Source organism: Akebia trifoliata, chromosome 10 (assembly GCF_017979445.1).
Source record: "Akebia trifoliata isolate Shusen 1 chromosome 10, ASM1797944v1, whole genome shotgun sequence".
Classification (NCBI taxonomy): Eukaryota; Viridiplantae; Streptophyta; class Magnoliopsida; order Ranunculales; family Lardizabalaceae; genus Akebia; species Akebia trifoliata.
This window is the reverse complement of record NC_141384.1, coordinates 10,098,084-10,124,489: the sequence shown is the minus strand read 5'-3', so window position 1 is coordinate 10,124,489 and position 26,406 is coordinate 10,098,084. Positions and strand designations below refer to the sequence as shown.

At 33.2% G+C, this 26,406-nt stretch overlaps 2 protein-coding genes and 1 pseudogene across 2 annotated transcripts; all 3 read left to right on the top strand.

The window, feature by feature from the left end:
• The first annotated feature begins 207 nt into the window (after nt 1–207).
• On the top strand, nt 208–2,071 carry LOC147393110 (protein phosphatase 2C 56-like; annotated as a pseudogene).
• Nucleotides 2,072–5,164: 3,093 nt separating this feature from the next.
• On the top strand, nt 5,165–8,374 carry LOC147393109 (protein phosphatase 2C 53-like). Its single transcript, XM_086456511.1, has 2 exons — nt 5,165–5,303; nt 8,115–8,374. The coding sequence occupies exons 1-2, from the start codon at nt 5,165–5,167 to the stop codon at nt 8,372–8,374; spliced, it is 399 nt and encodes a 132-aa protein (XP_086312637.1).
• Nucleotides 8,375–12,265: 3,891 nt separating this feature from the next.
• LOC147393108 (RING/U-box superfamily protein) lies at nt 12,266–14,017 on the top strand. Its single transcript, XM_086454931.1, has one exon. It carries the CDS (start codon nt 12,604–12,606, stop codon nt 13,801–13,803), a length of 1,200 nt encoding a protein of 399 aa, XP_086311057.1. The 5' UTR covers nt 12,266–12,603; the 3' UTR covers nt 13,804–14,017.
• Nucleotides 14,018–26,406: the final 12,389 nt, after the last annotated feature.

The window sequence follows — 26,406 nt, the reverse complement described above, 5'->3', positions numbered from 1 at the left end:
TGTCCTTTCCTAGTATTTTGCAACATTTTTGGCCCTCAAATGAAAAAATAAAAAAAAAAAAATTCCAAAAATGAAACCTACAGTCAAGACATTTGTTATAACTCCATAGAAAATTGAATTTCCTGGAACAATATTAATTAAATTGCATATTTGTAGGATGGTTTTGGAAAATAAAGTGGCAAACATATTTATTACACAGTCGTGAGGATGGCAGAAAATGCTAGTTACAGCTCAAACCCTAGGGATAAAGGAAGTCAGAATTATTTTTCTTTGCTGATGGTTATTTCAAAATTTTCTACCTCAATATTTGGGATAAAGAATATTTTCCAGACCACAACGTCTAATAATTTTTTTCTTTATTATAGTTTCATCTTATCCTAAGCTGACACTTGATTTTTTGGACAAGGCTTTGATGATAATATTGACCATCTCTTCATCAAAATACTTTGTTGATCTTCTCATATTTTGCATTTTTCAATCTATCAACATTCTTTATTAAAAAGGTTTTACAGGTTTTAAATTGGTATACCATGTGCCTTGTACTGTTTGTTTTATAGTATAGGTTGCTAAATTTTGTCTGATCGGGTTCATGAAGTGGTAGCAGAGGAGTGAGAAAGGGGTGTAGCTAGTGGCGATGAATGTCATAGTAGGTGGGAAGTGGGTTTGCGCAAGCAGACAATGAGATCTCTAACGAGTCAATTGCACCAGAAATTGTCGGGTCAACTGCTGTGGTGGTGGCAGTAACAGGATGTCAGATCATTACATCCAATTGTGGTGATTCAAGGGCAGTGCTTTGTCGAGGGACTCAAACAATCCCCTTAACAGTTGATCTCAACGTCCTATGGGATGTCCTTGACTTTGTTTTCTCAAGATGAATATATGTGGGGTTATATTTTCAAGTCTTTTTGTTTTTTTTTAAAGAAAATAAAACTGAATTAGCATCTTTTTAAGAAACTTTTTATTTTCCTCTCTATCCGATTTTTCAAAATCCCATAATCTATATTGGTTTGCAATAAATATGGAACAATTAGAAGGATGTCACCAGGATAATTCCATTGAGATCCTTTATTAATTACTTTTGACTAACTATAAAATTTATAATTAGTTTTCTTTAAATTTCTCAAAATCCTGTATATAACTTTAAGTTCATAATTTGGTTTGCAATAAATATGGATCCATTAGAAAGCTCTCACTGAGTTGTTTCCATCAGCATCCTTTTGTTATCCTTCGTCAATAAATATTTCTAACTATAGAATTTATGATTAGTTAAACAAAAAGTGATTGTTCTTTTAGGTTACTCATTTAAACATAATTGAAGGGAAATTCCATTATCTGAGAATCAGATGCACCACTCATGCGCTGCTACTTCATTTCTCTAGTGTTTGTCTGTTTTTTCCGAGCTATGCATATTGCATGAGTTATATTTTATAACATTGGTTAGTCTGTAATAAACAGTTTTAAGATACCTTGTCTTATTATGTTCTTGCAGCCTGATAGAGAAGATGAGCTTGCCAGGATTGAAGGAGGAGGAGGGAGCGTCATTAATTGAAATGGTGCAAGGGTGTTTGGAGTTCTTGCCTTGTCAATAGCTATAGGTGTTCCTTGTCCCTTCTAATTCCCAAATTCTTTTTAGATATCCTGTTAAAAAATTGCCAAACATTCTCTATTTATTATCTTGATCAAAGCATTTGTGGCTACATTAGCTCATCTCAACCATGTTGCAAATATCGAGTTGTATATCTCCTTGAGCTGTGATTCCTCTATCGTGTTGAATCTAATAGCATGTTTTTGGATTAATTCATTGGGATCAATTTCAAATGTTTAACATAAGTAGAGATGCACAACTCATATTTCCTTACCTAGGCATGGTGAAAGTTATGCACTCTTAGGCACTGTTCAGTTTGCACTAAGTGGTTTTCTGAAAAACACATTTGCATAATCACATCAATTTTTTTTTTTTGGAAAACTACATGCAACGAACTGAAAAGAGCTTATTTTCAATAGGGTTCACTTACTTGAGTCAGTACTGGTGTAAGCATGTAGGGCAGTATCATCAGGACTCCACTATATATATATAGGGAAATGTTCAGCACCAAACATTTTGGCAAAACATTTTTCAAAACATGGGTTAGAAGTTTTGGAATGGGCTGATTTTTGGTGAGGATGATCTCTACGTTGAGGAGATCATCATCACCAAAAATCAGCCCATTCCAAAACTTCTAACCCATGTAGGACAAAAATGGTTGGCTAAAATGTTGGCCAAAATGTTTGGTGCTGAACGGGACCCATATATATATAGAATGTAAATTATAATAATTGGAGCCATGTTTTTCAGATGGCAGCTATTAGAGAAATAGAGTTACATTCCATATAACATATACCATATACCATATACCATATACACATATTTTGTAAATAATGTAAAGAGAATGTGATGTTCTACATCCACTTTTCTAGCTTTTTTACCTTCTTTTGTTCAATTCCATGCTTGCCTTCTTTCACTTCATGATATGTCTATTTCCACTTGTAATCTATCTTATTACACCTTTTCATGATATACTATTTCCTCTCTACAAATCTCTCTGAAGAAGTTTCTTATGTTTCCCGCAAAGAAACAATTGGTCAAGCTCATCTTACACTATACCATATACATATACACACATTTTGTAAATAATGTAAGGAGAATGTGATGTAGTTCTTCCACTTTTCTTGCTGTTTTGAATTTGTTTTTGTTCAATTCCATGCCCATCTTCTTTCACTTCATGAGTGAAAAATTTATCATGGGAAGGACATTCAGATATGTCTGTTTCCACTTGTAATCTATCTAATCACACCTTTTCATGCAAATCTATCTAATCGCTCATATTCAATGACCAACCATAACATTTAATTAACTATTTCACCTCTCTGATTAGTGTCAGTAATTTTCCATGAGTTGAGTTTTTTTGATTCCTAGGATCAATTAGGGCCTCATCATCTACTACCCATTATTTCTACCTTATGCAGCAATTAACTAGGAAATTCAATTTTTCTAAGAATTACCCATGTTAGAGACCATATTGTACTATTTTTTGGGTAACTTTGCATACAAATCTCAGTTACATTTCATGTACATTGTTTCAGTTATATTTACATATTTTGCCGATGATTTTATTGTGCTACTTATTAGTCAAAAATGTTCTTTTCATATTGTGAACTTAACATTACCTCAAAGTAAATTTATCGATGGATGGAGTTAGCTTTACATTGTGGTGAGGCAGGAAATCTGCTATATGATTGGGCTGAAAATGCCACACTTTATAAGGTAAACTAAAAAAAAAAAAATTGGAAATGAAAATGGAGATGCATGTTTTGATTGAAAATGGTGGTGGAACCTTGCATTGATTAAATTGTAGGTGGGGCCTGTATGGGAAGATATGTGGATATTACGGTATGGGTTCATCATCATACCATAATATCTACAATGTGGACTCAAAACTCGAATCTGTATTTGCATTGTACCGCTAACCATACATGCAGTGCATAAAATGACTAGAACCAGGTTGGAGAATGAAAATTATTTTATTGCAGAGTAAAAATAGTACAAAGGGAATGATGAAGTTCCAAACCTCCAATTACAAAACCTGTACATTGAAGTAGAGTGAAAATTTGTAAAGAAATTACTGAGGTCACCAGATACAAAAGCAGACTCATTGAAGGCCTCCAATTGTTTAAGAACTTGAGCCTATCCTCCAAGGCCTGTACCTTCCCAGATATCTTCTCTGCTCTTGCCTTGGCATTCTCGTAGAACTTTCCCTTGCAAAATTTTTTTTCTCTTTTAACAGCTGCCACAACTTCCCTTTTGAATTTTCCTTTTGCCTGAAACTTTATTGTGCAGTGTTAATCAAGTCTTTTCCTTATCTCAGAAAGAGGCCTTATCTCCTTTGTCATGTGGCTACTTCTTTTTTGCATGTAGGAGATTTCCTTGACACGAGCATTAAAGCATCCAAAAGCTTTGCTGAAAGTATTGTGACGCTCTTCCAACTTTACTTCATGTTTTCCCTTCTCCACATATAACCAATGTTTGGTGCCAATGACCTAGTTCAACGACTTAGTTCTACCAATGCTTTCCCTTCTAGTCTCAACTGTTGTGTAAAAGTCTTGTTTTCTATTGGCGCTAAACAGAGTTGTGGGGTTGCATGGGCAATGCTTCCTCCCAAGGACGGAGCCCCCTACCCATTTTTATTTTTTTATTTTTATGGTTATGCAAAGGGCAATCGTATAATATTTTCCGAAGGGTTTTCTATTTTTGGGAGATAAACGCATTTTAACAACTCTTGATTTTATAAATAGAGATCTCTAGGGCTGTAAAACTTGAGAGAAGTTAATGATTGTTCTTGTTCTGATCTGTTGATGTAGGCACACCACCGAACCACGTAAATCCTTGTGTTTGTGCGTTAGTTTGTCATCTTTGTTGTTTCATTTTTTCTCATAAACAACCTAGTTTTTTTTTTTTTTTTGATCTATTTGATCAATAACCTAGTTCTCTTTGATAAGATATATCTTGAAGTAGTTGTTTCACCTTCATAAATTTCTTCCTTAGAAATACTTTTTTGAGGAAGAATGATAGTCATGTCTATTTGAACATCTACACTTCCCATACAGGCAATTCACCTAAGGTGGTTGCTCCCTCCCCCACCCCCCCTTGATTTCCTAGTGTTCTGAGAGGTTAAAGTCTCTTCGGTGGTCAGAACTTCTATCCCATCAACATTTTTGTCCTACATTACCATAAATCGCTTTCTAAATTCATATTTGTAGTACCTTTTTGTTTGAACATGTTAGATCCCTCCCTTTTTATGACTCAAAATTTTGACATTTTCTTTTCTACCACTAATGCTCAAAGGCATTAGTGGTACTAGTCGTATGTCATGTCCCCGCTAGTTTCTACTGTTTGGACGAGGAAAGGGTTGCGAAGACCACCTGAGGTCAAAGTGGAGTCATCGGTGGACTGTGATTAGTCCTATATTAGGCAGGAAAACATTTAAAACCTGCACTATAAGGACAAATTTGACCCTATATGGTATGATGCAATTTAAAATTGTACATGTTTCAGCCCAAAGAGGATAATATCGTATTGTCGTGAGCCTAGAGTGTTACAAATAGTATCAAAGTCGAAGATGTGGAAATGGCTGCGAAGACCGCAGGAGGTAAAATTGGGTCCTTCACGTTGTGGGGTGGAATAGCAGGGAGAAGTGTGATTAGTCCCACGGAATTGCCGGTGCTTTACTGGTTGGATGTGGAAATGGTTGCGAAGACCGCACGAGGTAAAATTGGGTCCTTCACGTTGTGGGATGGAATAGCAGGGAGGAGTGTGATTAGTCCTCATCGGGTAGGAGAATGTCCAGAGCCTAGGCTATAAGGACAAACTAGACCTTACATGGTATGACACATTTTAAAGCCGTGCAAGTTTTGATCTAAAGCGGACCATATCATATTGTTGTGGTCCTGGGGCATTACACTGTCTACCATGAAATCACCTTCATTTCATAGTGAACGCATTATATTTTCATAATTCACCATTAATCGTACTCTCGGAATTGGGGGAAATTTGAATGGACACAATCCCATAATAATTTCATGCATTTCGACTTTAAAGATCTGACCCAAAGAATCCTTTACTAAAACTAGTGTATTGTGAGGACCAAGTGGGAGATTGAGCTAATTATATCGATCATAAAAGATCAAATCCTATTAGAAACCTAGGTTATATCATTCATGAATGTATTTGTTGCTCTATAGGTTCTGCTTTTATTTACTCTTATCTATATTAGATCTTTTAACCTAAAAGGTCAAAATAACAATTAAATTTGATGGAAATGTACAGTTGTGTAAATATGTTATAGATCTGTGTACCTGATGCATTTACAAATTTTATAGTACTAATGCGACTTAAATGTATGATAGGAACACTAAATTATGCATAAAAATGTTTTTAACTATAGAAAAACTTTTAAGATCTGCAATTTGTAAAGAAAAGGACCTTAATGGAGTGGTCAAATTTCACGTAGAAACCTTCCAAAAGAATGAATATGGAGAAATGACGATCCTACTATTCCTTACTTTCTCTCATTGGGGAAGGTGGCACATGTTTGTTTGCAGGATATATTTTATTTTGTGTTTAGAGGTGTAGGTGAGTATCTATAGTGGACTCTCGTGCTGTCACATCATAGAAACTTAGTTAAAGATATCCTAAGCATTCAGACCTTGGTTCCTTGGTTTACAACACAGTTTCCTTTTTTTTTTTTGTTTTTTTGATTGGTAATTCATGACAGACATGCTTTCTTTTAGTGAAAGGTAAAACATAGATATGGGGATTACGCAACTGTTTGCCACTTTTCCCATAGCACGCATTGATTCAAGAAAGACTTAATTTAGACTAAGATGACACTTACTACCAATTAGATTATCTTCCAGTCACTACCTTTTGTCTTCTTTTTTTTGCTTATGCAACTTATCTCCTGAGTGTACTTGCCAAAATGTGGGCGGGTAAGACATGAATACAATGATATAAATTTCCATCTTCTAATTACAAGGATGCTGACCCATCTCTCTCTCTGAGGGTTGATGCAGATCTGAGGTGCCTTCTCGAATCAGTGGGCATCTTACTGCTCTTTTGTGGTTGGTGGTTAGCATACCTTAAGACTACGGAACTTGGTGAAGGGAACCAACCAAATCGTGGAACCATTGGACTCCAGTGGTTGCCCCAAGGCCTAATAAGCTGCTATGGTGCTACTGTTGTCAGGATGACATGGAGCCATGCAAGAGCTTGGAGTTGAGGACTTGCAGCATATGCCAAAGTGGCGCTGATGTGGCCTTCTGTAAAAATTGGCTATAATATCAAAAAGGTATGGAAATGCTACATTGTTAAGAAGATCAAGGAAAGGTCGGCTTTGCATTAATAAATGGGTGTTGTATTAATGATGGAGATCTGTTCCCTAGAAGTGGGTTTTTTAGCTTTAAGAAATAAACGCATCAAGAAAATTGGTAAAGAAAAGCTTGAGGCACTTGCAGTTTTCAATGAGGTACGCTCAGTTTCTATGAAATGTCATGCTTTTTTTGGTAAAAAAAAATCCTAGAAAAGAGAAGTTGAAGTGGGTTCTAAAGCTTTAAGACATAAAAGAATCAAGAATAGTGGTAAAGAGAAGTCTGTAGCTAGGATTTGTAGTCTGAGGTATGTGCAGTTTCTATGAAATGTGATTGTGATACCCTTCGCTACATAATGCTGTGATTGGGTCACACTTTGTAATGCTTTTATTTTTTGTCGAAATACTAGGAAAAGAAGTTGACTCAAAATCCCCTTCTAAGAATTTTGCTTTATGTTGATGAAAAACATGCTCTAGATTTCACAAGAACCTTCCTCTTGCTTATCTATTTAGGGAAGTGGGGTTACTATAGTCTTAGAAGTTCATCTCGTGGAATAATCAGAATTCTATAGTTAGATAATATGCAATAATTGGTGTATTCATGGTATATGATTCTTTTGGTTGATTAAACTTTCTAGGTTTGACGATCCACGAATTAGATTAGATTTTTCAATGTAAAAATATAAGTACACGATGAGTTTAGAGGTTTCGAATCCAAATTGAAACCAGCTACCATAGGAAATTTAAGCCTCTTCATTTGTTCAATTTATTGTAGTGTGTTTCTTTACTGGCTTATTTCTGTTATGGTTTGTGGAGCCTGATTGTATTAGTTAGAAAGAAATTTTCCCAAGGGCATTTTTGTAATTTCACTGATATTATGTAAAACCCTAGTTAGGTTTTCCCAGGGTTTTATATATCTATTTTTGGTGAAAGGGTGTAATTTGTAACTACAAATTTTTTCTTCATAGTGGTATTGGTGTGATCCATGGACGTACCTCAATCTTGAGGGATCACGTAAAATCTATGTATATTGTGTGATTGCATCTTGCTTTACTTTTTTTTGTTTATTGTCCTTGGATCAATTTCTCTAGAATTTCTTGTGCTCATTTTATGCCACTCTGCTCATAGGGTATTATGTTTTTATATTCCAGGTGACTGATATCTGAGGCCATGGATTATTCCTGTACCTGAAGTTACTTTCACAATGAGAAGTGAAGAAGTGTTTGAGAGTGGCGAGTGATGGGCTTTGGGATGTTATGTCTAATGATGAGGTTGGGGAGGTGGCTTGCCTCTTGTTCAGGCGACGGAGACGGTCCATGATGGCTGAAGGGACATCATCATCACCTCCAGCACAAGCCGTAGCTGACCATCTAACTGATCTAGCTTACAGGAAAAGCAGTTCTGACAACATCTCGGTCATTGTTGTCGATTTGAGATCCAAGAGAAAGCGTCCGCAAAGGCATGGAAAATGATTCCATGATCTGATTCCTCTTCTTTCCCCCAAATCCAATTTCCTTAGGCTTTCTGAAGTGCTGAGGTAAGAAAGGTGGTTATAAGAGTTTAGTAATGATTTGAGTGCTCTATTGTTGTTACCACCATTAATCAGGTGGCCATGATTTGAATGCTAGCTAAAGTTGCTGACTCATCTGCTAATGCAGAAGAGTAGATCACTCAATTTCGACTGGTTTGACCCTAAAACCAAAAGGGAAGGAACTGCGCCATTAGAAGTGCTTTTCTTTTCCTGCATGGTACCAGTAATATGAGATTATTTTTTACAAAGGAAACCAAAAACAGGTTTCCATGTCAGGTAAGGCGTGCATCTGAATTTTTTTTTCAGAAAAGCATAGGTGAAAACCGAAAGTGTATCTGAATTTGTTTTCATCACTGATGGTTAAATTCTTCATCAGGGAAGAGGTTCATGTCTTTGATTTCTTGACAATTGTTTGAAGAATGGAGCTTTTATAAGAGTAAGTATGTTTGCAAGGGTGCAAGGGGCGGAACTGATTATTTTTGTTGGTAGCATTTGGCAGTCAATGTATGAAGCCGAAATTTGTCCTATATGGCTTAAAAGTGATCATCCTCACAAAAAATCAGTCCAGTCTGAAATTTCTAGTCCCATCAAAAGTGATTTACAAATTAACCGTTAAAAATTGATGGTCCACATAAAGATCATTCTAAAAAAAAATCAGTCCAATCTGAAACTTCTATATATATATATATATATATATATATATATATATATGGACCAGGATCAGGATCAGGATCGGGAGAAAAAAATTTGACAACGTATTTCAAAAATATGGGATAGAAGTTTCGTAATGAGCTGATATTTTGTGAGGATGCAATGTATTTCAAAAATATGGGATAGAAGTTTCAGAATGAGCTGATATTTTGTGAGGATGAGATCATCGTCACAAAAAATCAGCTCATTACGAAACTTCTAATCCTAGCTCATCGTCACAAAAAATCAGCTCATTACGAAACTTCTAACCCTAGTTGTACAAGTTGAAAATCGTGGACCGTCAATTATTTGTAAAGCACTTTTGATGGGGTCAGAAGTTTCAAAATAGGTTGAGGATGATCTCTATGGTGAGGATATCATCCTTACAAAAAATGAGTCCATTCCAAACTTCTAACCCATATTTCCTATACATGTCACAATTTTGGTCCCTTGAACGGTCTTTTTTATATATATGAATAATTTTCGTTTGAATCTCTACAAAAATATAGTAGTATGGTGGTTTTGAGGTTGGCCTAGTGGCAAGTCGTGCCTTGATAAACTCCTTAGGAAGGAAGGATAGGTCAAGTGTTTGAGCGCCGCAAAGCTATGGATCTGGTTGACCCTCCCTCTTGGGCCCGGTTGACCCTCGATTCAATCATTTACATGTAGGACTTTCCAAAGGGGCGGTGCTTGTGACCGTGGGAGTAGTCAAACCCCACCCCACCCCTCCCAAATAAAATAAAAAAAAGAAAATTTGTGGTTTTTGGTTATTGTAAGGAACTACAGTACCCTCATGATCAGAACAATTATTTGACTCTTAAATTTTCCAGCAGAACTAGCAGGCATGATGTAATTTGTGGAGGGATAATTTATGATGAATTTTTTAATGGGATGTCACCCTGAGATTAATCAGGGGTAGATGATTTTGGTTGGAAAATTGTTGAATGGTCGCCAAGTAGGAGGGACTCGGAATCACACTTGATCTGACTCAAAATCAGAAAATATATGGAAGCTCAGAAAAACACTAAGATGTTTTGGAATGGTTGAGTCATCAATTAAGGCAAGAAATATTTCTAAAACAATTTTTTTATTATTATGGAGGCAACAAAATTGAATCATATTCGAAACTTAAATTAGAGAATTGACTTGGGTGTCGTAATATTGTGCAACGAGATCTTAGCTTCGGTTCAATTTAAAATCTCTTGGAAGATTGCGTCCACAGTATTGTGCCATCTGAGGGAGTTTTTAACGAAAGTCAATATTTTTAAAATGTCAAGGATCGGGTAGGAGGTAGATGAGGACAGACAGATATGCAGGAGAGTAACCAACTTAGTTGGGGGAGGTCAGAGTCATTCGATAGGAAAATTGTAGGGAGGTTGCAAGTAGTTAGCGATGGAATCCAAAGTCAAAGAGGTCCTTGAAAAAAAGCACTAATGCTTAGGTGACACAGGGTCTTTACTGCGATTCTCACAATTCTGAAGTGGGATGTACACATAATTGTACATGTGTTTCCTCATGATACGCGTAAAAATCATCTACGGTTATGTATGCTTATCCACATCAGAATTGTGAGAATCACAGTAAACTTATGTCACTTCAGCACTACTCTGCAAAAATACAGAGGTACATGTAGTAGGAGTATATTGTTGACTCTACGGTTGAAGTGAACACATTGACATATTCTAGTGATAGCATGCCACTCCATCGTTAATTTTTTTTGTATGAAAGAAATTTTATTTTTAATTGTTGAAAAAAAAAATTATTATGGAAGAAGTTCCATTTTTAATTGTTAAAACGATAATTTCAAAAATTTTATTCAAGAAATATATTTTCAGAAATATACTTAAAAGAGATGTAGTAAAAATGTTTGAGTCAAAATATTAGAGACAAATTATGTTTTTTTCTTTTTAAATTTTATTTGATAATAGATATTTAAAAAATTATTTTCATATTCGTTGTACTGCACAAATACAAAATCTCATAATTCAAGAAGGTCTTTAATATGTTGATAATGCAATTGAAGGAATTAGAGAATTTATTAAAATATGAGAATATTTCTAGTTAAACAACAAATGTTTGATGAAGATTGTAAATTATGTAATTTGGAATTAACTAGCTACCATTGTGACAGTTAAAAAGATGATTACTTTCAGTTTTTTTTTTGGTTGAGATGTGCAACTGATAGATAGATGAGTGGGTGAAAATCTAATTTGAATATACTTCCACTATTGTGATGAAGTACCTCCCCATTATAGCAATATAATAATCACAATAATGATCATTTATTTCTTATCATTTTGGTAAAACAAAATTATTTTTGAAAATGGTAAATTACCATTTTCGAAATTAACCCAAATTTTTGGCTTGTTTATGGTCTTTATGATTTTAAAAACCCTGAAATTTTGGTTCAATTTCAATTTTTATAAAATACGAACCAAACATAAAATTTCATTAATCTGGATCGGTTTGGTTTGGGTGGACCCGAGGAGTACAGATCTACGGTTCTAGGACATGTCAAGTTAGGGGGGAGTCAATTGAGTATGCTACGTGAGGGGTCATTTTATCATGATTCTTTAATTTTCTAAGGGGGTGTGAAAAAATGATTTAGAATCATGATAATCTGACTACCCCATGTGGCATACTCAATCGACTCTCCTGACTTAACAAATTTGAGAGTGATAGATCTATGCCCTTTGGGATACACAATTTCCCCATAAAAGTGTATCACAAGGGAATCATGTATCCCAAGGAGCACAAATCTATGATTTCCAAATTTGCCACGTCACCAAAGTCAATTGAGTATGCCATGTGGGTTAAGGTTTTCACAACTCAATGATTTATGCCTGACTGGAAAGCGAAGTGATGGGCTGGACATTTTAGATTTGAGTGTTGATATTTGAATTAAAAAGTTTTCATTGGGTCAATACTTGAATGACATGGCATGGACATGGAATCATAGATGTGTTTTATCGGGATACACAACTATAAATTCTCATAAAAGAAATGGAGGGGTGTATCCTGATGAAATGGATCTATGATTTCATGAAAATGCCACATCAGCGGAGTATCGGCCCAGTGAAGAGTTTGAAAATCATTGTTCTTTAGATTCTACACCTAATTGTATTTTTCTTGCAATAAAATAAGAGTTAACTAACAAATTTTCTTGAAAAATGATTTTTCCCAAGATTCTGGTTGCTATCAAACATGTCTTAATTAGTTACAGATTTTCACACCAAGTCAACAATGTTATTTATATCAAATACACATCCGTCCACCTCTCCATCCTTGATATAATATAATTAAAAAAAAAAAAATGTAAAAAATAGATTCCAAATTTTAACCTTAATAGAAAGCAAATTATCCTTATAAAGATGGATAATAACCAAACCATCTCAAGTTATTGCCTTTGAAAACAAGAAAGATTTCCTGAGAGAGAAGCATAGAATTCCTGTAATTAAGAACAAAGGTGAAGATTCCCCCATGAAGCAAGAGGGCCTTTTCGTTATACTTGTCTTGTTGTTGTTCATAGATGTACAAGCACAAAGTGAACCAAGTCAAGACGGTGACGGCCCCTCCTTCCGTCCCAGCATAGCAGTCGTTGTTGGTATCCTCTCAATCATGTTCTCCATAACATTTCTTCTTCTTATCTATGCAAAATACTGTCACACTTCTGCATCAAATCGTAATTTAGATGAACATAGGAATAATTGGTTAATTCGAACAACGTCTAGATTCTCCGGAATCGATAAGACTGTAATTCAATCACTACCTTTCTTCAGATTCTCTTCTCTTAAGGGATCAAAAGAAGGCCTTGAGTGTGCTGTTTGTTTATCGAAATTCGAAGATACTGAGATTCTTCGATTGCTACCCAAGTGTAAACATGCATTTCATATAAACTGTGTGGATCAGTGGCTTGAGAGCCATTCCAGCTGTCCTATTTGTCGCTACAAGGTCGATCCCGAGGACCTCACAATTTTCACAAACTCCAACAGTTTGAGATTCTCGCGAAACCTTTCTGAGCTAACAAATGATCCTGATCTCGAGCTATTTGTACGAAGAGAAGAAGAAGACGTTGGAGGATCTTCGAGGTTTAGTGTGGGAAGCAGCTTTCGAAAAATGGATGACAAAGGTAATAAAGAAGAGGAATTATTGATTCAAGACGATGTTGATGATAAAAAACTTGTTCACAAGATTATAGCGTCCGACGTCATTTTCAAGAACAGATGGAGTGATGTTAGTTCGACGGATCTAATGTTCTTTAATTCTCAAATGCTTAATATTATGTCGAGTAAGAGATTCGATAACATGTTATCGGAGACCAAAAGAAATGAGAAACTTAAGGAGAAAAGACTGTTTGATACAAGTAATTCGGTTTCAGGTTGTTCTTCATCAAATCTTCCATCTGCTTCAGACTCCATAACAAATCTAAATGATAATTCAAGGTTATTAGTAGGATTGGGGAAGCGATCGATGTCAGAGATTACGAACCACTCGAGGTTTGAGGATCTTGTACTGAAAAATAGAATGCAAGAGTCTTCTCTAGATGGAATTAGTGCAAGTGAGGAGAGGAGGAGGAAGCTTTGGTTCCCAATTGCAAGAAGAACGGTTCAATGGTTGGATGGTAGAGAGAGAAGATCAAAAAATAAATCTCAGAATTCAAAACAGCTTTCAATGGTGTAGGGCTTAATCCAATTTTATGAGACTTTTGATCCAATAATTCATAGAGAATTTTTTCTTTAGTATTGTAAAATTAAGTAAATTAAAAGATGAGGACTTTTTTTTTTTTTTTGTTTCTTTCATTTTAGTATCTCTTTGCTATGATTCGTTGGAAATTTCATTCAATAAATAAAGTAATGTAATATCTGCTAATGTTTATATGAAGAAGTCTGATCCAATACGTCTGGCATGATATGTGAAAGCGTATTCTTCGCAGGGCTTTTTGTCTGTAGCAACCTGTGCGACGTTTCACAATCGAAAAAGAGTGACACGAGGCCAACAAGTAAAATTTATTTAAATTTGGGACTTTAGGTGGTCTATTTTTTATTTTCTCCAATGAGAGTGTAGGCTGTTTTTGGGCAAGAAAGAAAGGAACTTGTCTAAAGAGTTCTTCTGTAGGGTGGTACTTGTAAAGACCATAAACACCACACAAGATGAGAGGATGACATCAGAAGCATTATTTGGCCGCTTCTTTCCTTTACTTCACACGTGATTCATTTTGTTTCAAGAAAATGTTGGAATAATACTAAAATTCACTTTGTTTCACACATTGCTAGCCTATATGGTTATGGAGTGCTTTTTTTTCCCCTCATAGTTCAATAGCCATTTGACATGTGGGACAAATGACATCAATAATAAAAGAGAAAATTTCTCTCTCCTGCCTACAATGAAAAAGCAAAGTTTCTTGACCGGATCACCTTCTGCCATTCAAAAACATGATCTAATGCCATGAGGTTGTAGAGGAAGACATTCTATCAACTTTAAGATAAAAAAAAAAAAGATTTTATTTTTTACCATTGAATTTTAATTTGAAGTTTGGGTACTCGATAGTCCGTCCATTTTAATTTCCATGGATCAAGCTTGAAAATGATTTTTTTTGTTTGTTTTGAACATAAGTATTTTAATAAAATCTAGAAGACAGTGAAAATCCATGTGGTCTCAACGACTCATTTTAAAATTTTAAATGTCAAAATTGAAATTCATAGGTAGAGGACGTGCGGGTAGGAGAGAAATTTTCTCTCTATGGATGATGTCATTTGTGCCACATGTCTAACGGCTGTTGGCTTGTGAGCAAATTTTCTCAGTCTAGAAGCAAAAAATCATTGTATGATTATGTATGCAAAGTGATTTTTTTGCTCACATGCTCTATTTGACATTTGACAGATGTCATAAATGATGTCAAAAATTTAAGAGAAAATATTTCTCTCTCCTGCAGGCATATTGATTTGCCTACGATTTTTGGAAAAATTCTTCTTTCCTTCCTCTTATTCCCTTCCCATGTGATTCTTCCATCTTTTCCTCTCGGAACTGCAATAGAGAACCTTTGAAATTTCACAAAAAATCCTAATATAATTTTCCTTCGATTCTCATTTATTTCACTTGCTTAAATTTGCGATTCTTACTAGGGCATCATTTTTGTTTAGAATAATCTTAAAAATCGAAAACAAAGAAAGATTAAAATAAAAAAACTAAAGAAATCCTAAAATCCATCTTAAAAAAATTCTACAACTCTTTTCTCAAAAAAGAAACCATCCATAGAAGAGGATCAAAGAGGAGAAAAATATTCCTTTTCTTTTTTTTTTTTTTTTTTTTTTTCAATTTTTTTTAATATAGTTAAATTGATCTATTTTGAATTTTTGTAAATTGTTTGGGATATGGGAGGAACAAAAAAGATTTAGTGTTTTGCCTTAGTCTTCAGTCGGCTATACCCCTAGTCGAATTTTCATAATTAAAATCATATGGTAAAATTAAATAAGCTATTTGGCTGTAATACATGGACTATTGTGATGTAATCTAACATGCTTTGTTCTTCTATGCTTTTGTGTAATTTAAAATTTTATAAAAAAGCAACAGTTGCAACAAAGCTTTAACTTTTACTTATTACACCCTAATTAAAGATTAAAACACTCTTCAAACTTTATTATGGATAGGTTCAAATTATGATCTCAACGTTATAACACTTGTTCAAACAATTTGAGTGGCTGTTTACAGTTATAATTAGACTCATATAACATACTAAATTCAAAAAAATAAAAACAATAGAGATTCTATTGGCACTCCAACTTTTACTTATTTTCAATCATTCCCTTATTTTCTTTATTTTTAATTGGGGTAAAATTAATAAGTAATAGGTAGCGTGCCAATTGCAGCTTCCTTAAAATAAATTTGATATTATTTTAAATAGAAATTTATAGGATATTTTACCTAAAAATAATACAAACATATATGATATTTAAAATTATTTCTGATGGGAAGAAATGGATAATATTTTAAAAGACCAAAAAAACTTTAAAAAAGGAGTATAACGGTTTTTTTAAATAGAGAATTGGAATATGATAACTTTGTAAAATTTATCAACAGAAAATTAAAATATTTAATTATTAAAATTAATCAACAGAAAATTTGTTCTTGCATAAATTTTCACATATTGAGAATTTTTTTATAATTAAAGACTTCGACCACCATTTAGATACTAACAACTTTTATTTTTATATGAGGATTGAAGATGATGACAGTGTGACAAAAATTAGATGATGAGTCAGGGGTAGATGAAGAATAAAAAAAGATTGAAGATATTCATCGAGTTGGGATGTTATTCAATACATATGACGAAGCATATAATTTTTTATAATACTTATGCAATGAAGGTCGGTTTCAACATTCAAATAAAACTATGTACATGAGTAAATGGATAGTACTAAGAAGAGATTTATATTGTTCTTTAGAAGGAACATACTAAAAAAAATTGACCCCAACAAAAATGAGGAATGAATGGAGATGTGGTTGCATGGCATCACTAACATTAAAATTTAGAGAAAAATCAAATAAGTATATGGTGATTGATATTTTAGAAGATCACAATCATGTGCCTGAGAAATAAAAAAATTCACATTTGCGAATATCTCATTGACATATAGAGGTGGCTCAGGCTGATCTCTTACAAAATATGAGATTATCAGGAATCAAGACAACATATATATTTTTATTTAAGCACAAAAGCAAATGGGACAGAGAATCTAAATTTCACACAATCCGATTATTATAATCTCGTTTCTAAGGAACATAATGAGTTCTTAAGTAAAGAGATTCACCGTGTCTTCTAGAATATTTAACAAACAAGTAAGAAACGAACAAGTTCTTTTTTACAAGCTTCAAATTGATGAGGAAAATCAAATTTGTAATTATTTTATTGTTGATCCTAAGTCAAGGTGTGATTACAAATTTTTGGAGATGTCATATGTTTCGACACTACATATAAAACAAGCAACTATAATATGATTTGTACTCCAATCATTGATGTAAACCACCATAGGAAAACAGTTTTATTTGGTAGCGGTTTACTTGATTGTGAGATGACAAAGTCATTTGTCTGATTGTTCCAAATTTTTTTAGGGGTTATAGTCGAAAAACAACTTAAGACGATTTTTACTAATCAAGCTGCAACGATTGCCATTGCCATCAACCAAGTATTTTTCATTATTCATCATCGATTATGTCTATGGCATATATATTAGAATGTAGCAAAACATCTATAAAATGTGTTTAGTCAATTTAAGATATGTGCAAGAGATCTAAAAAGATGTATATACGATTTGGAGACTGTCATAGAGTTTTAAGAGACTTGGGAATTGTTGCTTTCAACTTATGAGTTACATGACTATGAATGACTTCAAAATTTATATTTATTGAAGGAAAATTGGTGCAAATCTATGGTCTAGTTCATTTTTATGTAGGCATGAAAACAAATCAATTGATTGTCGTTTCAAGGAAAAATCATTGATACTAATACGAGACAAACAAGACCTGTTTTGTTGACTGAATGGGGGGTTGAATATGAAACATCAATCAAATACACCAGGAAAATATTTCAAAGTTTTCAAGATGAATTAAAAAAACTTGTTTTAAAGTTGATGTCAAGAAGTGATGATGGAACAACATGTTATATTGTGAGAGAATTGAGAAAATCAAATGCTAGAGTTCACTCACTTACATACCTTCAGAATAATTAGTAAGTTGTAGTTGTAAGAAATTTGAATTTCAAGGGATATTATGTGCATATAATCTGAAGTTATTCTGTAATGCCCTAGATTTTTAAACACGTATCTCAAGAAAATTCGTAGGTCAATAAATAGAAGAAAATTTTGAAGTTAGAATTTTTTGAAATCGATAACACTATTTGATCTGCATCGAAAATTTAACTGAAATAGACTATATAATCACGAAAATCGGGATGCAAGACAAATTTTTTAATTAAAATAAAATAAAATAAATAATGACTATTATGTCCATTTAACACTATAAATACTAGGACACATGAAATTTTTTTAGAATTATTTATCTATTTCTTACGTTCGCTTCTTCTAAAAGAAAATCCTAGCCCTCTTCATCTTCAACCTAGGTTTTTAACTAATTCGAGCTTCCGTTGAATGTTGGCATAGAAGAGAAAAACGATCGGATCATTGCAACCTTTAAAGATATATAACAAGTTAGAAATTTCAACAACATCAACATGGAACCTTCAATCCAACTTGATCTTTTTTGTGCTTCGTAGAGTTTTTAGCATTCGAATATGAGGTAGAGAACTTTTGGATCTTTCTAATAGTCTTAGTTTTGATTTGCATCGTAGATTCAATTTTAAAAATCTAATATTATTTTCATTAAAATTAGGATAAATGATTTTTTTTTAAAGATCATACTTTTAAAGTTCGACATTGCAGACGTTTTTCCCTTCTTCATCAAGAGTCGACGGTGACCCGTTTGCGACGTAGATCGAAATTAGAGTTGGTAGAAACCAACATTTTTTTATAAAAATTTGAAAGTTGTTGGTACGTTTGGGAAGATAATAAATGTTTAAAAAAAATTAAAAATTCGTTTATATAAACTTGCGAGACGAAATCAGTATTTTACATGTTGTTTCGTTTGACGATAACTCGACCATTTGGACTCTAAAAGTGACAAGCGAATACTCTATTTTTTATAATTTTTTGTTGCGAATCTAATTATGTGGTCAGATTTTATAAATTCTATCTCTAACAAAAATTTACTTTTTTTGTTCGGTTAGACCTGAAGATTGATGTTGTTTCCCTTTACGATAATAATTCAATTTTCTAGACTTCAAAAATGATGAGTAAATACTCAATTTTTCTATAAATTTTAGTTGCAAACCTAATGGTGTGATCAAATTTTAAAAATTCTTGTTCTAGCAAAAATTCATTTTTTTTGCCTAGTCCGACCTGAAAATCGAAGATTTTGAAAATTTTATGTGCGGACTCGCATTTAATTTTTTGACCATTTTGAATTCAATGGTGAAATCAGATTTCTTTAAAAATGGTCAAAAAAAATTCTAAAGTTTTACCCTAAGTCTCACTTTTAAAATTTTTTCTCAAAATTCTACTATTTATTTTTTTCGAAGTACGAATAAAAAATTTGGGATATTATAAATGGTGCAGCTGAAAGGGATAATCGTACACTTATGGATATGATTAGGAGTATGTTGACTCATTCAACAGTTCTAGAATTCTTGTGGGAAAAAGCATTAAAGACCGCAATGTATATTTTAAATAGGGGTTCTAGTAATGTAGTTTTAAAAACTCCTTTCGAGTTATGGACTGATAGGAAACATAGTTTAAGATATTTCCATGTTTGGGGTTGTCTAGCGGAAACAAAGATTTACAATCCGTAGGAAAAGAAATTGGATCCATGATCATTTTTAGATATTTCCTTGGTTATACAAAAAAGTCTAAAGGATACAAATTCTATTACCTTAATCACAGAACAAGAATAGTTAAAATCGAAAATACCAAATTCTAGGAAAATAGTGAGATTAGTAGGAATGTAGAACCATATAAAATAACTCTTGAAGAAGTAAGAATGGATATCCTACCACCTTTTAACTTTCAAGAAACTGTTGTTTCATAGGATGTTAAATAATTTGAGGAGAATTGACAACAGTTAGAGCAAGTTGGTTCACTACTTCACCAGTACTCAACCATTATAATTGAAGATTCACCATCGATAATTTTGAGAAGATCTGTTAGAGAAAAAAAAACTTACAATTTTAGATGATTAAATGGTATATCTATATGAATCTGATTACAATATTGGAATAAATAAAATTTTTATTATGTTTTCACAAGCAATGCAAAGTATTGATTATTCTAAGTGAATGGATGCCATGAAAGAAGAGTTAAAATCTATGAACAAGAACCATATTTAGGATCTCGTTGAATTATCTTCTAAAAGTAAGAAAGTTTGTTATAAATGGGTCTTCAAAATCAAACGCGACGTAAAATGCAATGTCAAACGATTTAAAGTCATACTTGTGATCAAAGATTTTACTCAGAAAGAAGATATCGATTACATTGAGACTTTTTCTCCAAATTTAAAAAAAGACTCACTGAGAATCATTGTGGTATCAATGAATCATTATGATTTGGAGTTACAACAACTAGATGTGAAAATGACTTTCTTAAATGAAAGTTTGGATGAAGAAATTTAAATAAAGCAACCTGAAGGATTCATAGAAAGGGAAAATAAAAGTTTGCCTATTGACTTAGAAATCTATTTATAAACTTAAACAAGTTTCAAGGCAATGGTAAGTAAAGTTCAATGATACCATTACCTCATTTGAATTTAAAAAATATACTATTAACCAATATATATATTTGAAAGTTAGTGGGAGTAAGTTTATTGCGTTGATCCTGTACGTGAATGATATTTTGTTAGCTAGTAGTAATCTTAGTTTGCGGTACGAAACCAAGAATTATCTCATTAAGAATTTTAAGATGATTGATATGGATGAGATAACATATGTCATTAGCATAGAAATCATTAGGAATCAATCTCAAAGAATATTAGGATTGTCTTAGAAATGATAGATCAATCGAGTTTTAGAAAAATATAATATGCAGTCTGTAGACATTGCTTGATCAATGAATGATTTAAAAAAGGAGTAGATAAAAGATATTATATATGTTTCAACTATTGAAAGTTTGATGTATGCTTAGACATGTACTAGATCAGATATCAATTTTATGGTTGGAATGTTAGGAAGATATTAGAGTAACCTAGGAAAAAATCATTGGAAAACTACAAAGAAGGTTATGAGGAATTTATTAGGGACAAAGGATTGTATGCTCACTTACAAGAGATCAGATCATCTATAGGTGATTGGGTACTTAGATTCAAATTATGTTGGATGCTTTGATAGTAGAAAGTCTACATCGAGTTTTGTATTTCTACTAGCAGATGTAACTATCTCATAGAAGAGCGTAAATCATACCATTATTGCTTCATCCACTATGGAGGTTGAATTCGTAGCATGTTTTGAAGTCACGAGTCATGTTCTGTGGTTGTGAAATTTTATCTCAAGACTTGGGATTTTCGACTCTATAGCTAGACCATTGAAGATATATTGTGATAATGTCGTAGTTGTATACTTCCTTAAAAATAGAAAGTATACAACCCCGAGTTTTAATTTGTATCTCGAGAAAATTCAAATAGTAAAATTTTGAGAAAATTCTAAAAGTGAGACTTAAGGTAGAAATTCTTGAATTTGTTATGTTCACTTTTGATGAAAACAAACTTTTCCATTGGATTCAAAATAGTCGAAAAATATATTTTAGCTTATAAAATCCTCAATTTTCTTGTCAAACGGGACGTAAGAAGTTGAATTTTTGTTAGAGCAAGAATTTATGAAATTCGATCTCACCATTAGGTTTGCAACGAAAATTTATCAAGAATGGAATACTCATTTGTCAATTTTCAAGCTCGAAAAGTCGAGATACTACCAACAATAAAAACAAATTAGAAAATGCTCATTTTGCCCTCAAGCCCTTATAAATAAAAGAACTTAAAGTTTTTTTATTTCATTCTCATCGTTTTAACAAAACCCAACCCAATCGACATTAATCCAAGGGGTTTAAACCCTCTTCTCATCAAGATTCGTAGCGAACAAATCATCGCTGAGCCTTGACGAAGAAGAAATTGTCGGTGTCGACGAGTTCTACAACCTAACGATCTTTGATCCTCATTTCTCTTTCTTCTTTTCCATCTCCCATAAAAAACCAGCAAGTGGGTTTTGACACATTTTACTAAAGATTTCATCTTCTTAGAGGCATGCTCGTTATTTATTATAGAAGGATAAGGGGACGTCGTCATCGAGAACTTCGCAAACCACTATTTATTTCGCAACCAAATCTATCCAACTCCGATTGCCATGCTGATTCACATCGAATTCCGTACTAGCTCTTCACTTTCGACAATCACGATTTTTGGTAGGGGACTCTCAATTTCTATTAGTAATCATAAATTTTGAAAACTTCATCTAAAATTTTTATCAAAATTACGATGTTGTTTTAAAACATAGATTTCATTTCATTTATTTCAAATTCATGCGAGACTTTCATGTTTGATATGCTTTTATAGTATTTTTAACAATTGAATAATGGGTGGGATAATGGATTGAAGAAAAAATGAAAATTTTGAAAAATTGGACAAAAATCCAAATTTCGAGTAGACTCCTAGTTCCATCGATAAGAATGGTAGTGCCACTATTACCTGTCATAGGCCAATTTGGTAGTGTTATTGCCTAAAACATGGTTCTGCCACAGTGTGCTACCGCCAGCACTGATTTTGACGATTTGATTTTTGTGCATTTTCGAAATCCCATTTTGATTAAATTTGCTATAGTTTTTAGTCAAATTGTCAAAAATGAATTTTAAAATTTGAAAATGATTAGTATTAAAAGAATTTACGTTGTTTGATAAATTTCAGAAAAAAGAAATGGTATTCAAAGCACCAAAAAGTGAAAATATTGTAAAAAAGGTAAAAATGGATGAAACAGTAAAATGTTAGAATCATACCTGATGGATGATGTTGGCATTTTATAGTGTTATGTTATGTGTGGGTTGATGAACGATTATCCAAAGTAATTTATTTTCACGTGCATATTTATTAACTTTATGTTAGTGTAATGCGTTGGTTTACTTTCGGTATTACTATTTATTTTAGGCCAGTAGACCACAATTACATGGTAGGAAACTGGATATCCATTCTCAATTCAATAATATTAATTTCTTATTTGTTTTCAAAGAAAAATGATATATGTATACGTAGTTATTTTGTGAACTATTAAAGAGTTTGTGAATACCTAAAATGATAGTTCATCATATTATCCGGAGTGATGTATTATCTTAAAATACACGATAAGGACAACCAAGCTCATATGTGGTATGGGACGCGTATGAGAGTGGAATCATAACTATAATTCGGGTTTATTCATTTATATCTTTACTAATAAATTTGTACTGTAAATGTGGTCGTACACGAATGGGGATGTATAATGAAAATCACATACATGTCTAATAAGCATAGATAGAGATGATTAATCAATGATCACTAACAATCTATAGTAGTCAAATCTCTTGGCACGTCGAAAAAAAACCCATTACTTACGGTCACGTCAAACGGCCAGTCTGAGTTGGATAAATAATCCCGCAAGTGTGGTAATGCATCGATCAACTACAAAATCAGGAACTAATACTTTATTATTAGAACATCATGTCCTGATTGGGAGTAATCCAGTTGTGGAATCCCAACTCTTTAATTTTACTACTCGATCATTGTGTATTATGTATATGTTATTTTATTTTGAATTATAAAATGAAATACATGTTCAATATTTCCATTTTGTCAATTAGAATTGTATAAAAGAAAATGTTATATTATGAGTACCATTGATTGACGTAATGTGAAATTTTAAAATATTTAATTGCGCATCCTGGTTATAGGTACCAGTTAATCGTAATTTAATTTATAAAACTTAGTATGTATTAAAAGGAATCAATATGTTTACTCGTTCATGTTAGGAGAGGTTATTAGTAGGAATTATTTGTAGACCTAGTAGGTAACCATTGTTACTCACCCTTTCCTTCATGTTTTCTTTAGTTCTAGAACTTGTAGTTGGTGAGGCGGGCGTAGAGCCAGTGAGTGAAGATCATTTGGTGGGTTAGATCGACGATCAGAGTCCGCTACGCTTAGGTATTTTATCATTATTGGGAACGTTCCTGTCTACAATAACATTTTTCTCTTTCTCTTACTTTAACGACGCAGGGGCAGTTTTTATTGGAATCTCAACTGCTTTACCACTTCTCAAAACAATTGCACTTGCATTTTCTCTTGGATTTATTACTGTTTGAGAGGGTAATTTCTTTGAATTTTGTACCTCTAGTCGACTAATTACGATTGCCATTTGACTCATCTGATTGTCCAAACTTTGAATACTGGCCATTGCCTCTTGTTGAAATTGTTTCGTCTCCTATTGAAATTGCAAGTTGTTAGTGGCAAAAGACTTAACAATATCTTCTAAAGACATATTATAATTAAAAGTTTGGCCCGGATGTTGTCTAAGGGATATGGCTGCTTATATTGCTGGCAATTTGAGTGGTTTCGAGTCGTGGGCTGATTTACTTTTGGATTCCCATAGCTAAGATTGGGGTGATCCCTTCATCTTGGGTTATACGTGCTCGAATAGGGATCATACTTCCTTTGAGGTTGTCCAGGAAAATCACTCACTGCATTCACTTGCTCAATGGGTTCTTCTTGAAGAGTTGGGCATATATCGGTTGGATATCCTATTATCGAAAAAATCCCACAAGCTTTTATCGTTTGCATATTACCTACAGTCATTTGACGAACAAGAGAAGTTAGACTCGCAATTTGTTGTTCAAGGGAGAAAATATTTACCTCATTAACATGCTTAGATGGAGGGTCAAGCCTAGTGTCAAATTGTTGAGAATTGGCCGCCATATTTGCAATCAAATTTCTCGCGGCCTCAGGAATTTTATCCACCAAAGCTCCTCCACTAGCAGCATCAATCATGCTCATATCAGTAGATATAAGGCCCTCATAGAAATACTGGATAAATAGCTGCTCACTAATTTGATGATGGGGACAACATGCACATAATTTCTTGAAACGTTCCCAATATTCGTGTAGGGACTCTCCATTGTGCTGTCTTACTCTACAATTTTTTTTTTGAATGTTGGTCGCCTTTGAAGCTGTGAAATATTTCTCCAAAAATAACCTCTTCATCCCGTTCCATGTAGTAATACTCCCGGAGGGTAGATAATAGAACCAATCCTTAGCTGAATTTTTCAAAGAAAATAGAAAAGTTCTTAATTTAATTTGCTCTTCAGTCACCCCCGTGGGTTTCATACTCATACATACAACATGAAGCTCTTTTAGATGCTTGTGAGGATCTTCACTTGCAAGGCCATGAAAAGTAGGTAAGAGATGTATTAGTCCAGATTTTAATTCAAAAGTAGTAGTAGCATGCAAAGTAGGAAACGTTATGCATAAGGGTTGTTGATTCAAATCATGGGCGGCAAGCTCTTTCAAAGTTCGATTTCCAACCATGACTTTCTCCTCTTCTAAATCAAAATTGCTAGCAAATAGGGAATCAAATGCTAGATCGTTCCTTTCAGAATTTCTCCGAACTTCCCTCCTTAACCTGCGCAAAGTTCTCTCTATTTCTGGATCGCACTGTAAATCACCTTGATTAGCAGATTGAGTTACAATCATAAACAATCAAGGAAACCTTAATAAACCATGAAAAACAAATAAGAAAAATCTAAAATAATGAAAATAAATAAAAATACTATGATAAAACACAAACAATCAAAGTGATTTAAAAAATTTTTTTTTTTGAAAATTTCGAGAACGAAATAAGGATTACAAAAAGCACAAAAATAAACTAAAATCACTCCTCGGCAACGGCGCCAAAAATTGGTGTGTTGTCACAAGCAACCAAAAATAAAATCTATACTCCTAAAAAAATACATGTAATGGTGCGAGTATGGATCATTCTCACGGAGAGTATCTAACCTAGTTTTTATGCTACGTAAGTAAGGAGGGGGGTTCGAGTATAATGAAAATAATTTTAAGAAAAACAACTAAGGAACAATTCAAATTAAAGAATTGAAATCAATCAAAAGAACAAACATTGGTCTAATTAACATCTACCATAGGAATTTTACTATTGATCATCGATACAAGTATATATCAATTCGTAGTTTGAATATTCACCGTTGAAACTATTTTCCTATCTCTCCTTAATCGTAGTTGAATAGAAAACAAACGATCTAATTAATCTTAACTACTAAACAACCTAAGACAAGCGCTAAAGGTTTAATCTAGTAGTAGCTTTAAGAATTAGAGAGATCGATGAAGCTAAACAATATAAACACAAGCGGTTGTATTTAATTTAGTCGAACATTTTTCCTAAGATCTAATAATTTCTAATGCAACAAATCATTAATTCTTAATTGCTTCACAAATTAGAAGGATCAAATAATTACGGATTTGATATCTAACTTAGCAGTAGATTGCAATGAATAATAAGCTAGTAGGCTTTCTAGTAATTAAACAAGACAATCAAGAAAATAGGTATAGAAGAACATGTAATACTCAAAGCATAAATTGAACAATAAAAATCAATTAGATCTCACAATTTTTATTGATTCCTAGGCTTCCATTTCCTTCGATCAATTAGAAAAGTTTAGTCAC

Excerpts from the sequence above, each read along its gene's own strand:
- LOC147393108 (XM_086454931.1), top strand. The coding sequence starts at position 12,604 with ATGAAGCAAGAGGGCCTTTTCGTTATACTTGTCTTGTTGTTGTTCATA.
- LOC147393109 (XM_086456511.1), top strand. The coding sequence starts at position 5,165 with ATGGCTGCGAAGACCGCAGGAGGTAAAATTGGGTCCTTCACGTTGTGG. Across the intron at positions 5,304-8,114 it reads GGTTGCGAAGACCGCACGAG|TGAAGAAGTGTTTGAGAGTG; the intron begins GTAAAATTGGGT and ends CACAATGAGAAG.